The 15,469-nt window shown below is 48.1% G+C and overlaps 1 protein-coding gene across 2 annotated transcripts in view; it reads right to left on the bottom strand.

Moving 5' to 3' along the window:
• The window catches only part of LOC129840632 (serine/threonine-protein kinase 11-interacting protein-like), a 54,128-nt gene that overhangs the window by 18,650 nt on the left and 20,009 nt on the right, over window positions 1-15,469 (bottom strand). For both annotated transcript variants that reach the window (XM_055908643.1, XM_055908644.1), the window contains exons 18-22: window positions 13,452-13,636; window positions 8,511-8,826; window positions 6,491-6,600; window positions 5,711-5,808; window positions 4,676-4,854 (exon numbers count right to left, since the gene is read on the bottom strand). In XM_055908643.1, coding sequence (XP_055764618.1) covers window positions 4,676-4,854; window positions 5,711-5,808; window positions 6,491-6,600; window positions 8,511-8,826; window positions 13,452-13,636 — 888 coding nt within the window. The remainder of the gene's footprint in view (window positions 1-4,675; window positions 4,855-5,710; window positions 5,809-6,490; window positions 6,601-8,510; window positions 8,827-13,451; window positions 13,637-15,469) is intronic.

Raw genomic sequence — 15,469 nt, forward strand, 5'->3', positions numbered from 1 at the left:
AAGGTGGAACAGGACAGGACAAGGTGGGACAGGACAAGGTGGGACAGGACAGGACAAGGTGGGACAGGACAGGACAAGGTGGGACAGGACAGGACAAGGTGGGACAGGACAGGACAAGGTAGGACAGGACAAGGTGGAACAGGACAGGACAAGGTGGGACAGGACAGGACAAGGTGGGACAGGACAGGACAAGGTGGGACAGGACAAGGTGGAACAGGACAAGGTGGAACAGGACAGGACAAGGTGGGACAGGACAGGACAAGGTGGGACAGGACAGGACAGGACAAGGTGGGACAGGACAGGACAAGGTGGAACAGGACAAGACAAGGTGGGACAGGACAGGGTGGGACAGGACAGGACAAGGTGGGACAGGACAAGGTGGGACAGGACAGGGCAAGGTGGGACAGGACAGGACAAGATGGAACAGGACAAGGTGGGACAGGACATAACAAGGTGGGACAGGACAGGACAAGGTGGGACAGGACAGGACAAGGTGGGACAGGACAGGACAAGGTAGGACAGGACAAGGTGGGACAGGACAGGACAAGGTGGGACAGGACAAGGTGGGACAGGACAGGGCAAGGTGGGACAGGACAGGACAAGGTGGGACAGGACAGGACAAGGTGGGACAGGACAGGACAAGGTGGGACAGGACAAGGTGGGACAGGACAAGGTGGGACAGGACAAGGTGGGACAGGACAGGACAAGGTGGAACAGGACAGCACAAGGTGGGACAGGACAGGACAAGACAAGGTGGAACAGGACAGGACAAGGTGGGACAGGACAGGACAAGGTGGGACAGGACAGGACAAGGTGGGACAGGACAGGACAAGGTGGGACAGGACAGGACAAGGTGGGACAGGACAGGATAAGGTGGGACAGGACAGGACAAGGTAGGACAGGACAAGGTGGGACAGGACAGGACAAGGTGGGACAGGACAGGACAAGGTGGGACAGGACAAGGTGGAACAGGACAAGGTGGAACAGGACAGGACAAGGTGGGACAGGACAAGGTGGGACAGGACAAGGTGGGACAGGACAAGGTGGAACAGGACAAGACAAGGTGGGACAGGACAGGGTGGGACAGGACAGGACAAGGTGGGACAGGACAAGGTGGGACAGGACAGGGCAAGGTGGGACAGGACAGGACAAGATGGAACAGGACAAGGTGGGACAGGACATGACAAGGTGGGACAGGACAGGACAAGGTGGGACAGGACAAGGTGGAACAGGACAGGACAAGGTGGGACAGGACAGGACAAGGTGGGACAGGACAGGATAAGGTAGGACAGGACAAGGTGGAACAGGACAGGACAAGGTGGGACAGGACAGGACAAGGTGGGACAGGACAGGACAAGGTGGGACAGGACAGGACAAGGTGGGACAGGACAGGACAAGGTGGGACAGGACAGGACAAGGTGGGACAGGACAGGACAAGGTGGAACAGGACAGGACAAGGTGGGACATGACAGGACAAGGTGGAACAGGACAGGACAAGTTAGGGCCTATTTTGTTTTATTATCCCAGAGAATAACATCTTGTGAGCAACACCTACTTCTGCCATCTTTAAGCTGCACGTGCGGGAGTCAAGAACGTCGCCCTTTTAGTCTAAACATACCCTTGTACTTTCTCCTGACGGTGTAAACTGAGTGTACAAAACATTAGGAACACCTGCTCTTTCCATGTCATAGACTGACCAGGTGAATCCAGGTGAAAGCTATGATCCCTTATTGATGTCACTTGTTAAATCCACTTCAAATCAGTGTAGTCGAAGGGGAGGAGACAGGTTAAAGAAGCCTTGAGACATGGATTGTGTATGTGTGCCATTCAGAGTGTGAATGGGCAAGAAAAAAGATTGAAGAGTCTTTGAACACGGTATGGTAGTAGGTGCCTGGCGGACCGGTTTGAGTGTGTCAAGAACTGCAACGCTGCAGGGTTTTTCACGCTCAACGGACATCCAGCCAACTTGACACAACTCTGGGAAGCATTGAAGTCAACATGGCCCAGCATCCCTGTGGAACGCTTTCGACACCTTGTAGAGTCCATGCCCCGTTGAATTGAGGCTGTTCTGAGGGCAAAAGGAGGCGCATCTCAATATTAGGAAGGTGTTCCTAATGTTTTGTACACTCAGTGTATGTATGTGTTGCGTGATTTAGTGGACCACCGTCACCATGACGAGAGGATAAACAGGTATAGGGCTCGGTCGGCCATGGCGACAGGCCTGGCTGGCAGAGCCTAGAGCTGTAAAAGGAGAGCGGATCTGTGTCGGCGTCTGGGATCTGTCCTGGCGAATAACGTTACTCTCCCTCCTGCCGGTTCAATCACAGGACCCTCTCCACTAGGTTAACCACTTCCAACCTTCCCAAATACCCGGGCTTATTTTCACAAGGAATAGTTGGACCCTCAGCGTCCTTCTGGGCGAAACCGAACACTCTCGGCCCTGTCGGAACAGCAGCCCACGGGGAAGGGAGAGCGCGGGAGTGGGAGCAGTACGGCCGGGATACGCCGAATCTGAATGGATTTCCAAGGAAAACAGGGCAGAGTTTAGCCCAGGTCTGAGACAGTGGGAAGTGACACTGTGTTGGTATTGCAAGGGTATCTGATAGGGTTAAACTTGAGATATGACATCTGCTTATGTCATCCATCTCCTTACAAGAGATGACACTGAGTTTACTATGCAGTTAAAGGGCCTCTTCACCCAAATTACAAATATCACTTAAGATGCTAATTGCTGTTGTTGATAAGTAAACAAATGATAAAATGTTGATTATGTTGCCTAGGATCCATAGATGAGGTCCGTTTGTAATTTGGGAGCACTACCCCTTAACTTGATAGTTAGTGAAGGAGACAGGAACAGTTTTCCGTTACCTTTCAGGAATGCAGTGTCTGGATCCAACCCACACAACCAAACCAAAACACTCCTTCCAAACTACTTACCAGACAGGCCACATATTTTTACCCACTGTAGGTCTGTACGGGGCAATAAGGGCATTTAAATTAGCAAAAGCCGAGACATTGTTCAGACAAGTCTTTGATTGACATGGTGACCTGTACTGACTCCTCCGGAATATCAAGTTAAGACTTATCCAACCTTCTCCCTCATTTCAATAAAACATTTTCAAACCCAGTGAGCAGATCTGTCCCTATTAGCTTCTTCTCCTTAGGGTAGTAAAACCACATCCTAGTTTCCCCACAGTCCCAGACCCTCTCCATGTTTGTAGCCCTCACCACCGACCAAGCCAGGCGTGACCACATCTGTTCTGGGAATGCCAGCCCCGTCTGAAAACTGCTTTTGTTATAGTAAAGGTATCCTTTGGTTCTTTCCCTGAGACAAATATTGTAATAGCTGTTATGGGGGCAATATCAGAGCTCTGGACCGAGTTTTCAGGCACATAATAAATAGTTCCAGTTTCCTCAAGGGGAGGAAGAGCAGGGCAGACTAGGAGTGAAGGCCGGAGAGGAAGGATGGTGCCAAAGCCTCATACCAACGAGTGGAGCACTGAGAAGACACCTAGTTATTTAGCCCCCCCCCCCTTCTCTCCCTCTGCCAACTGGACAGGACCAGCCATGTTGTCTGTCTGTAGCACATACCTCAGAACCAGGCCTACAACCAGGCTCAACTCTCCTGTTCCTCCTCCTTCCTCAGGAACACAAAAAGAGCAGAGGATATTTTAAGACGTATAGGAGATGATCCAGCTGGCAGGCTATAGCAGAGCCCTGTGACAGCCTCTCTCTATGGGGCCGTTCAGCTTTGCAATACAGAGTCCAAGCCCAGAATTGGACTGGCCTAGCCGGCTATGTGGTCCCAGTGACTGAAAAGCTGGACCCGTTCTCAGTCGTTGAGAGGAAGGAGAAAAATCATCTTTGACGAATCCAGACAAGGACATAACCTCAGAAACAATTATTCCAACAGGCCTCACAGTACAAGAAAAAGACCACCTCTAGGCAACCTAGAGCATAGACTAGGAAGAGAAGAAGAGAACTCTAATGAGGTCTATTATGCTCTAGGATGTACAATGGATCTACACAACATAGACTCACTTTGACAATATGACCCCTTTTGAGGCCAGAAATGAATCTTTGATTCTGGACGCTCACTTTCAGAGGCAGAAGGAATTCCAAATATGAATCTGAGGACATCTGGACCGAAAGATTAGCTAAAGAGTTGATCTGGAAAATAGTCAAATAATGACTGGATCTGAGTGATTATTGATACGACTGAATGAAAACATGGAGTCCCCACAGATAAGACAGCACAGACTCAGGTCCACAGAGCCTTAGCTGAAGAGCCTTAGCTGTTTGGCCATGGTGCTTCCCCTTGCTACCAAAGGGACTCCATTAAAAGAGTGCTCTAGTGAAGTTGTGAGGAGAAGTTGAGAAAATCAGAGAGTGTTTATCTAATAAAACTCAGCTTTCCTCTCTCTCTGCTTCTGGTCTTGCCTTGCTGACAGGCTAGGCAGGGTGTAGTCACTGTGAGCAGAGGAGCATGTGATTAACATACTGAGAGGGACGAGAGAGAGAGCGGGACAGAGAGAGAGAGAGCAAGAGGGACATATTGTCCTAAGAACGAGTACGCTCCACTCTAGTATCCCCAGGGGGAAGGCCCTTAATTCATGAGATACAGATGCATGCAACACATGTGCAGTGTGTGTGTGTGTGTGTGGCTGCGTCTTGCCTGTGAAGAGGCTGAAGAAGCGTTTGCAACGCACGCTGTCCCGTACTAGCAGGGTGTAGGCCACAGGCCCGTCCTCAAACTCCATGTGGATACTCTGGGAGCCCAGTCCCACCTCCAGGTAACTCAGCTCTGTGATTCCACGGCTGTCCCTCTTCTGCAGCCAATCACAAGGTTGCCCTCTGCAAGGAAAAGAACAATGAAGACGGGAAAGTGTGAAAAAAAGAAATTATTTTACTTGCATGTATCTATTAACTTTGTTTCCTTGAGTCTACTCACGTAAACTTTTTAAGGTGTATATGTTTTTGTTTGAGCATTGTTTGTTTCTGCAATTTGTCAGACAGCCACAGACAACCAAGTCACAGACTGCACCTTTAAAAGGTCATCATAAGAATATCACACCGTTGCGCAACCAAACTTGGCCAAACTTCCAGGGCGTGCTAAGGATAGCGGGGGTGTGGCCTTCTGGGGTCAGAATCCCAGTAACTTTATAGGGACCGTCGCTGCATGAGACTCAGGCCTGTCCAACACCGTACTACTCACACTCCTGGGAGGAAGCGGAGGCAAGCCAACATGCTTTTGATGAGGACAAAAAAAAGCCATTGATACAGGGCTTACAAAGTCATTGATATAGTGTTCGCACTATATCAGAGGGAACGTGGAACCACTGATATAGGACATGGGAGAAGTGGCTGGGGAGATGTGTAGGGCCACCACAAAGACCAGGGCTGTAATGGGTTTGAAGATGTGGCCCAGAAAGTCTGTTAGTATTGGGATGTGGTGGGTTACATAAAGCTGTGGTGATCCTATAGTGGTGGTCTGCTCCCTACCACACCTGTTGCTGCTGTCCCCATAAATGTCATATGTAGCTTTATAGAAGAAACTGTAGTCTACAGACCAAATGCCTCTACAGACAATACCTTCATGACAGGCACAACCATTTCTGTGACCACAGAATGGGTACTTGAAAGTTTATTTTTATTCCAGCCTTCTCTTGTGTGATGCTCTTCAGTGTGACAGGTCAGGTGGTTAACTTACTCCATGTCGGATGTCACTTCCAGGAAGTAGATGCGTTGGTCAGACACCACCAGGAACGAGGGGAACTCCACCGGATCACCAAACTTCACGGTCGACACCTACAACAAAGATAAGATGTACACACGTTCAAGATTCCACAACACTTAACTGCTGCAAATAACTTTCCCTGAGGAAAATGATGGCTGCATTCAGAGCTCTTCTTAAACAGACTGTAAAAGAACAGATCAGTTCCTGTTTAAAAAACACCTAAAGAGTAAGGTCTAGCAACAAAGTTACATCAATCTTCATTGAATACTGTGTAGGCCCAAAAATAAAACAGTTGAGCTGTTGAAAGAGAAAGAGAGCCAGAGGGGAGAGAAGCACGTGTGACAAGATAAATAAACATCAGATGAATGAGCATGTTATGAGCTGGATCTCCTGTCTCCTGCTGGAGTTGCTTGGGTCCTCTTGGCTCCCTCTCCTCGTCCAGGTGTCCTGAGCAGTAAACCAATACCCCTCCGCTCCACAGGGCTCCCAGCATGCATTACACATGGAGGAGCTCATCCAAGGCCATGGTGTGGTGGGTGGGGGTGGCGAGAGAGAGAGAGAGAGAGGGGGGGGTGCAGGACAGTGAGAGAACAGCTGGGGGCACAAAATCAGCCAGGAGCAGATCACAAGAGCTGGAGTCGACCGGTTTTGGCTGGGTTAGCAGTTCATGGAACTTCTGAGCAGAAATGCGGTGACCGGATTCAGCCACGTCACTGAACAGTTAACCGTTGTCAGAACATTGGTTCTGCTAACCTTGAGAAACGAGTGGAGCTCCTCTTCCTCTTCAAACACCTCCATATCCAGGAAGAGCTTCAGCCGATGGTCCACCGCCTCATAGTCCTCTGAGAGAAGGTCCAACTGGCCTACAGACACACAGGTCAGAATAGTGTTAGGGTAACATTTATAACCAACACACAGGGACAGCAGTTAGCATAGCATAACCAACACACACAGGGACAGCAGTTAGCTTAACATAACCAACACACACAGGGACAGCAGTTAGCTTATCATACCCAACACACAGACAGCAGTTAGGTTAGCATAACCAACACACACAGGGACAGCAATTGGTTTAACATAACCGACACAAAAGGAAAAGCAGTTAGCTTAGCATAACCAACACACAGTGACAGCAGTTAGCTTAGCATAACCAACACAAAAGTAAAAGCAGTTAGCTTAGCATAACCAACACACAGTGACAGCAGTTAGCTTAGCATAACCAACACAAAAGGAAAAGCAGTTAGCTTAGCATAAACAACACACAGGGACAGAAATTAGCTAAGCATAACCAACACAGTACTAGTTTACAAACAGCACAATTAGTATGCAACAGCTAACAGACCCAAAAATATTTTGGCTATGTGGTCTCCCTACTTCCCCTTTTAAACAAATATATTTTCCAGTTATTACCTTGGCAGATCACACTAAAAACTGATAAAAAGGGATGGGTGTCTCATAATTGAACATATAGATTTAACCCTCCCTCCCACTAAATCTAAACTGTCTCTAAACTGTAGTTTATGGAGCATTATGCTGTCGCTGTGTAGTAAATCTAACTTGGCATAGGGCTGATGGTCCATTTAGTGAAAGGTGACACACATCAACCCCAGAGACAATAGATAGTAACTTTCCTGCCAGGAAACTTGCCTATTGACTATGTGGCTATCATTCACTAGGCCTTTCTGAATCTGGTCCAATGCTACATATATCACTGAGTGGAAGTGTCTATAGCTAAAGCAAGAGTATTCAAATGTTGCTTTTACACTTGAGTCTTTCCTCTCTGTTAATCTCAACGTATGCGTCTAACATTCCATTCTTGATGTGCGATATTCAGATCAATGTGTCCCAAATACATGGAAATCCGATCAGAGTTGTTTTTCATCTATATGTAGTAAACTGGTGTTAGACTAAAGGACTTGTTCAACAAAAGAGAAGTGTCTTCATCCTCTCAGAAGTTGTCTCAAATTAGCGTCAGCTCAGCGGCTGATGAAGTGCTTTAGGATGGGTCTCTGCAGTGGTGTGTGGTTTTTAAACAAGAAGGATTCCATGTAGTCAGTCATTCAGCATCTCTGGCTGCTACAGTATATCACAGAGGAAAATATAAAGGTCTATTATACTGTGTATATACAGCATTTATACCCCCTCTAAGATCCCTCTTTCTCCGAATCTCCATTCCATTGTCTTCTCTGGAGGCTAAAGCATTCCTTCCTCTCCCATCAGTTCTAATAGTAACGGTCTTACTAAACCATATGAGACCTTACTGTAAGACTCACAGACAGAGACCCAAGGGGCCAGGCTGGGAGACTGTCACCAACGTCAGATAACCTCCTGTGGATTGTTGTGTTTTACTCGTTCTCCTATCACTAGGGACCTGCATTTTAACCTTTATTTTAAGCCTTTTCCAGAAATGTGACTTACACCAAAAATGAAAGCAATTGTCTGAGGATGGTGCTGGACCATCTAACATAATTTTTTTTTTTTTAAAAGGGGTCCATTTGATAAAAAATCTTGAAATAAAAGATTCAAATCCAGGTCATGTCGTCACTTCTATTTAAGGATCATATCCATTTTATGACTTCATCTGATGGCTGATAAAAACCAAAGGACCCAATCAAACAATGTTATTTTGTTCATTCCTTTCCCCATCACATTACACAGATGTTATAGCTTAGCAATAACATTGGTTATTACAGAAGTGGTCAAAAGTATATATTATGACTACAAAATGATGTCTATGCAAAGGAAGCAGGACCCAACTTTCTCCAGGACCCACCTGGACTGGCTTGTTCTGCATGCTGATACTGGGGTCCAGGTGGGGTAGCACTAACAGCATAGCTGTAGCCTCCTGCTATACTTCCTTTACTCTGGCCCTCTGTACTGTAGAAGCTGGCAGGTTGGGACAGGCTCCGGTCACAGCTCTGGTCCTCCCAGGTCTCCCCCAAGGAGAAGGAGCTTCCCTTGGCTGAGAAGAAGGAGGTGGGGTCCTCCATGGAGGTGCTGGTCTGGATAGTGTCCTGGGTTGAGGCCTTCATAGCAGGGCTGCCGTAGGGGCTGGCCCTGGCAGAGGAAGGACCTTCCATGGTGGGGTCCTAAAAACAGAGGGAGAAGGAATATGGGAGATTTATTGACACTATGGCGGGGCCTGAAAGCTGATTGATTACCCTAGACCAAGTATTCCCAAACTGGGGTACGCGCAATGCCGTCAGGGGTACGCCAAATAAAAATGTGATTCACATTTTAAAATACATTTTAAAAAACATTTTCAAACAGTCCATTTAGATTTTCCAATGGGGTTATACATTTGGGTGAGTAGCCTCGTTTCACTGCCAAAAAATTAAACGATTTCCTGTTCAGCAAGATAACACATTGTCAAATACAGGTAGCCTAGTCAAATAATTAACATCCAATCACATTAACAGTTACTCTCTCGCTGGAATTCCACTAACGGTCCGTATGTAGCCAAAACGTAGCTGCTGCTCATTCTGTTTGCTCGAAAATGGATAAATGGTTAAAAAAATAAGGCCCGCGTCCATAGAGGCTGCTACTACCAGCAGTACTACACCTGTCGACGACACAAGATGTTCTGCTTCCACGAGCACATCAAATGCGAGCATCAGTAATTCTACATTTGTTGTTAGCCCAGCTAGCATGGACACTGACAGCTGTGAATCTGATGCAGCCGAAGAGCTACTGCCCCCTTACCCGGGGAAGCACCGAACAACAGACAGGGACGTTGGGGAGCTACTGCCCCCTTACCCGGGGAAGCACCGAACAACAGACAGGGACGTTTGACCATCGAAGAGGCGCAAATATGATGAACTACATTGATTTGGGGTTCACTTATATTGGGATTAGTGCCTTTCCTCAGCCACAGTGTTTTGTGTGTAAATGTACTATCTCACAACTGGATGAAACCTTCACTCTTGCACAGACATTTAGAAACAAAACATGCCTATTTGAAAAATAAGCCACAGGAGTTTGAGCGAGAATTAAGACATTTGAGTAGTAAAAGCAACAGATACCATTAATAAGAAAGGGCTAGAAGTGTCTTATATGGTGAGCTACCGAGTGGCTAGGACGGGAAAGCCCCATACTATTGTGGAGGACTTAATTCTTCCTGCTGCCGTGGGTATGGCTGGGACAATGCTGGGGGAAAGACCAAAGAAAACTATACAGACAATGCCTTCATAAACAACACTGTTTCACGACGCATCAGTGACATGGCAGGAGATGTTTTGAAACAATTACTGCTTCGCAAACAAGCCAGTGAATTATATGCGTTACAGCTGGATGAGTCAACAGACGTGGCGGGCCTGGCACAGCTCCTGGTATATGTCTGTTACGTTTATGGGGGGTCAATTAAGGAAGACATCCTCTTCTGCAAACCACTGGAAACCAGGACAACAGGATAGGATACTTTTAAAGTACTGGACAGCTTTGTGACATCAAATGGACTTTGGTGGTCAAGATGTGATGGTATCTGTACTGATGGCGCAAAAGCCATGACAGAGATACATAGAGGAGTGGTAATGCACGTGCCAGCAGTTGCTTCCCAATGCTACTTGGATACACTGCAGCATCCACCGAGGGGCTCTTGCTGCCAAGGGAATGCCTGACAGCTTGAAAGCAAGGCCCCTGAACTCTCGTGTATTTTCTGCATTATGCAATGATATGGGCAGCGACCATGTAACACTTTTACAACATAAAGAATTGTGCTGGTTATCAAGGGGCAAAGTATTGACACGTTTTCTTTTTATTAATTGAGAGACGAGCTTAAAGTTCTTTACTGACCATCATTTTCACTTGTGTGACCGCTTGCATGATGACGAGTTTGTCACACGACTGGCCTATCTGGGTGATGTTTTTTCTCGCATGAATGATCTGAATCTAGGATTACAGGGACTCTCCGCAACTATATTCAATGTGCGGGACAAAATTGTGGCTATGATTAAGACGTTGGAGCTCTTCTCTGTCTGCATTAACAAGGACAACACACAGGTCTTTCCATCATTGTATGAACTCAAGCTTACGGACAATGTCAAATGTGATATAGCGAAGCACCTAAGTGAGTTGGGTACGCAATTATGGAGGTACTTTCCCGAAACGGATGACACAAACAACTGGATTCATTATTCTTTTCATGCCCTGCCTCCAGTCCACTTACTGATATCTGAACAAGAGAGCCTCGTCAAAATTGCAACAAGCGTTTCTGTGAAAATGTAATTTAAATCAGAAGTTACTGCCAGATTTCTGGATTGGGCTGCGCTCAGAGTATCCTGCCTTGGCAAATCGCGCTGTTAAGACACTGATGCTCTTTGCAACCACATACCTATGTGAGAGTGGATTCTCAGCCCTCACAAACATGAAAACTAAATACAGGCACAGACCGTGTGTGGAAAATGATTTAAGACTGAGACTCTCTCCAATACAACCCAACATTGCAGAGTTATGTGCATCCTGTCAAGCACACCCTTCTCATTAACCTGTGGCGAGTTATTCACAATTTTCGATGAACAAATAAGGTTTTATGCAAGATGGCTAAATAAAGAGCTTTTTTATTATCATCATCCTGTCCTATAAGAGCTCTTTTCACTTCCCACGAGCCGGGTTGTGACAAAATCTCTCTCATTCTTATGTTTAATAAATGTATCGTATAGCAGGCTTACAATGATTGCAAGAAAAAACATATTTGAGAGTGCGCTGACCCTGGTGCTAGAGGGGGTACGCAGCTGACCCTGGTGCTAGAGGGGGTACGCAGCTGACCCTGGTGCTAGAGGGGGTACGCAGCTGACCCTGGTGCTAGAGGGGGTACGCAGCTGACCCTGGTGCTAGAGGGGGTACGCAGCTGACCCTGGTGCTAGAGGGGGTACGCAGCTGACCCTGGTGCTAGAGGGGGTACGCAGCTGACCCTGGTGCTAGAGGGGGTACGCAGCTGACCCTGGTGCTAGAGGGGGTACGCAGCTGACCCTGGTGCTAGAGGGGGTACGCAGCTGACCCTGGTGCTAGAGGGGGTACGCAGCTGACCCTGGTGCTAGAGGGGGTACGCAGCTGACCCTGGTGCTAGAGGGGGTACGCAGCTGACCCTGGTGCTAGAGGGGGTACGCAGCTGACCCTGGTGCTAGAGGGGGTACGCAGCTGACCCTGGTGCTAGAGGGGGTACGCAGCTGACCCTGGTGCTAGAGGGGGTACGCAGCTGACCCTGGTGCTAGAGGGGGTACGTAGCTGACCCTGGTGCTAGAGGGGGTACGTAGCTGACCCTGGTGCTAGAGGGGGTACGCAGCTGACCCTGGTGCTAGAGGGGGTACGCAGCTGACCCTGGTGCTAGAGGGGGTACGTAGCTGACCCTGGTGCTAGAGGGGGTACGTAGCTGACCCTGGTGCTAGAGGGGGTACGTAGCTGACCCTGGTGCTAGAGGGGGTACGTAGCTGACCCTGGTGCTAGAGGGGGTACGCAGCTGACCCTGGTGCTAGAGGGGGTACGCAGCTGACCCTGGTGCTAGAGGGGGTACGCAGCTGACCCTGGTGCTAGAGGGGGTACGCAGCTGACCCTGGTGCTAGAGGGGGTACGCAGCTGACCCTGGTGCTAGAGGGGGTACGCAGCTGACCCTGGTGCTAGAGGGGGTACGCAGCTGACCCTGGTGCTAGAGGGGGTACGCAGCTGAACCTGGTGCTAGAGGGGGTACGCAGCTGAACCTGGTGCTAGAGGGGGTACGCAGCTGACCCTGGTGCTAGAGGGGGTACGCAGCTGACCCTGGTGCTAGAGGGGGTACGCAGCTGACCCTGGTGCTAGAGGGGGTACGCAGCTGAACCTGGTGCTAGAGGGGGTACGCAGCTGACCCTGGTGCTAGAGGGGGTACGCAGCTGACCCTGGTGCTAGAGGGGGTACGCAGCTGACCCTGGTGCTAGAGGGGGTACGCAGCTGACCCTGGTGCTAGAGGGGGTACGCAGCTGAACCTGGTGCTAGAGGGGGTACGCAGCTGAACCTGGTGCTAGAGGGGGTACGCAGCTGAACCTGGTGCTAGAGGGGGTACGCAGCTGAACCTGGTGCTAGAGGGGGTACGCAGCTGAACCTGGTGCTAGAGGGGGTACGCAGCTGAACCTGGTGCTAGAGGGGGTACGCAGCTGACCCTGGTGCTAGAGGGGGTACGCAGCTGACCCTGGTGCTAGAGGGGGTACGCAGCTGACCCTGGTGCTAGAGGGGGTACGCAGCTGAACCTGGTGCTAGAGGGGGTACGCAGCTGAACCTGGTGCTAGAGGGGGTACGCAGCTGAACCTGGTGCTAGAGGGGGTACGCAGCTGAACCTGGTGCTAGAGGGGGTACGCAGCTGAACCTGGTGCTAGAGGGGGTACGCAGCTGAACCTGGTGCTAGAGGGGGTACGCAGCTGAACCTGGTGCTAGAGGGGGTACGCAGCTGACCCTGGTGCTAGAGGGGGTACGCAGCTGACCCTGGTGCTAGAGGGGGTACGCAGCTGACCCTGGTGCTAGAGGGGGTACGCAGCTGACCCTGGTGCTAGAGGGGGTACGCAGCTGACCCTGGTGCTAGAGGGGGTACGCAGCTGACCCTGGTGCTAGAGGGGGTACGCAGCTGGAGGTTGAATGTTTGAAGGGGTACGGGACTATAAAAAGTTTGGGAACCACTGCCCTAGACTTTAAAAACATGTTCATCATACAACAACATATTTAAATAAATCGTAAAGACTATCAAATCTCAAACCTGGTTGCCAGGGTGACTGGGTAGAGGTGTATCTCTGTGGTTGAAGGTAAAGTGTCGGTCAGTCCTATCTTGGCATGGGGAACCATGGACGGGTGTATGGACGGGCGTACTGGTGGAGGGAGCTGATTGGTCAGCCAGCTGTACCACATGATCACTGCCACACTCAGGACAGATGACGGTACTTCCTGAAGACATTGTATAAATTGACAAGTAACAGAAAATAAATACATTGTTTCAAAAAGGTGTTATACTTCAGTGTGAATTCGTACGTATTGGTAAATTAGTGTATGTTGTAATGGTTTCATTCTTGTACACAAAAATACTTGTTTTAAAAAGGCAAAATTCTGTCCATAATCTGCTTTTTAAAAACAGAGTTAATGACTAGACACGTCAGCATTTCCTTGGTGTAGATGTCGTACTCAGCATATAAAGGGATATGACTAAACTACATTCCAACTAGAAGTTAACACTGTCAACAGCCATAGAAATCTGTAGAACAAACTCTCCCTGAGCTCTGGGCATGTCAGAGCATGTAGTCATTTCAGGTCTGGGTTGTTGAGGACCAGGAGAGGAGGGCTAAGCTGATACCAAGGGCTTCAAGCTATCTGTCTCCGCTAATTATAGTGCTTAGTTAGTGTCTGTGGGACCAACAGTCAAGCGTTAAAAGACACACAGGAATTAAAAGCTAAATTTTGCGTGTTTGAGGGATTTGTTCTGGTAAATTAGTAGTTTTGACAGCCAATTGTTAAGGAAAAAATGTGGTCGCTTGGACCATAGCCGTTGCGTCTGTTGCCATAGTAACCTCAAGAGGTTTTAGAACGACTTGTCAGCGGACCTCCGCCCACATCTGTGTGACGTCTGTCAGGGCAGGAAGATAAGGTGATCCTGCACGCTGCCAGTAGAGCCCTGTCCTTAAGATCCGACCTGGAGATCTCTATCAGAGGAATGGAGATGACTGAACACGAGCAAAATAAAGGAAACACCAACAAAAAGCGTCTTAACAAGGCGTTGGGCCACCACGATGTGCAAAAACAGCTTCAATGCGCCTTGGCATAGAGTCTACAAGTGTCTGGAACTCTAATAGAGGGATGCGACACCATTCTTCCATGAGACATTCCATAAGTTGGTGTTGTTGATGGTGGTAGAAAACGCTGTCTCAGACGCCGGTCCAGAATCTCCGATAAGTGTAGGGATGGCCTAAAAATAATCTCAACATTTTCCAACTCATGGGCTGATTAACGATATATAGCTTGATTTTTTAATCTATATTCTCTAATTAAGATTTTTTGTACAATTAAAAAGGTCAAATACACTGCATTTCAAACAGTCAGTAATAATCTAATTAATTCAGGGTTAGTGAAATTATACCTATGCTAAATATAAGCCTTCCACAACCAAGACCCACCAATCATTTAATTATTTTATCAAAACCCACATTTTTTTTTGCAATAATCACTGATCTGGTGTTCAAGTCTGTCTAGTAAGATGTCCTTTTTGTTAAAATGTTTACCAGAACTATGCATAACGCACATTCACTAATAATGACTAACTTCTTGTGGTAGGCATTATAGAAAATGAACACAGGTCTCATACAGTGCCTTTGGAAAGTATTCCGATCCCTCGACTTTTTCCACATTGTTAAGTTACAGCCTTATTCTAAAACAGGTTGGAATAAAAAACAGAAATATCTTATTAACATAAGTATTCAGACCATTTGCTATGAGACTCGAAATTTAGCTCAGATGCATCTTGTTTCTTTCCATTGATCATCATTGAGATGTTCCTACTACTTGATTGGAGTCCCACATCATTGAGATGTTCCTACTACTTGATTGGAGTCCCACAGTTACAGTGCATATCAGAGCAAAAACCAAGCCATGAGGTCGAAGGAAATGTCCGTAGTGCTCCGAGACAGGATTGTGTTAAGGCACAGATCTGGGGAAGGGTACCAAAACATTTCTGTAGCATTGAAGGTCCCCAAGAACACAGCGGCCTCTATCATTCTTAAATGGAAGAAG

This window comes from Salvelinus fontinalis, chromosome 41 (genome assembly GCF_029448725.1).
Source record: "Salvelinus fontinalis isolate EN_2023a chromosome 41, ASM2944872v1, whole genome shotgun sequence".
Taxonomy (NCBI): domain Eukaryota; kingdom Metazoa; phylum Chordata; class Actinopteri; order Salmoniformes; family Salmonidae; genus Salvelinus; species Salvelinus fontinalis.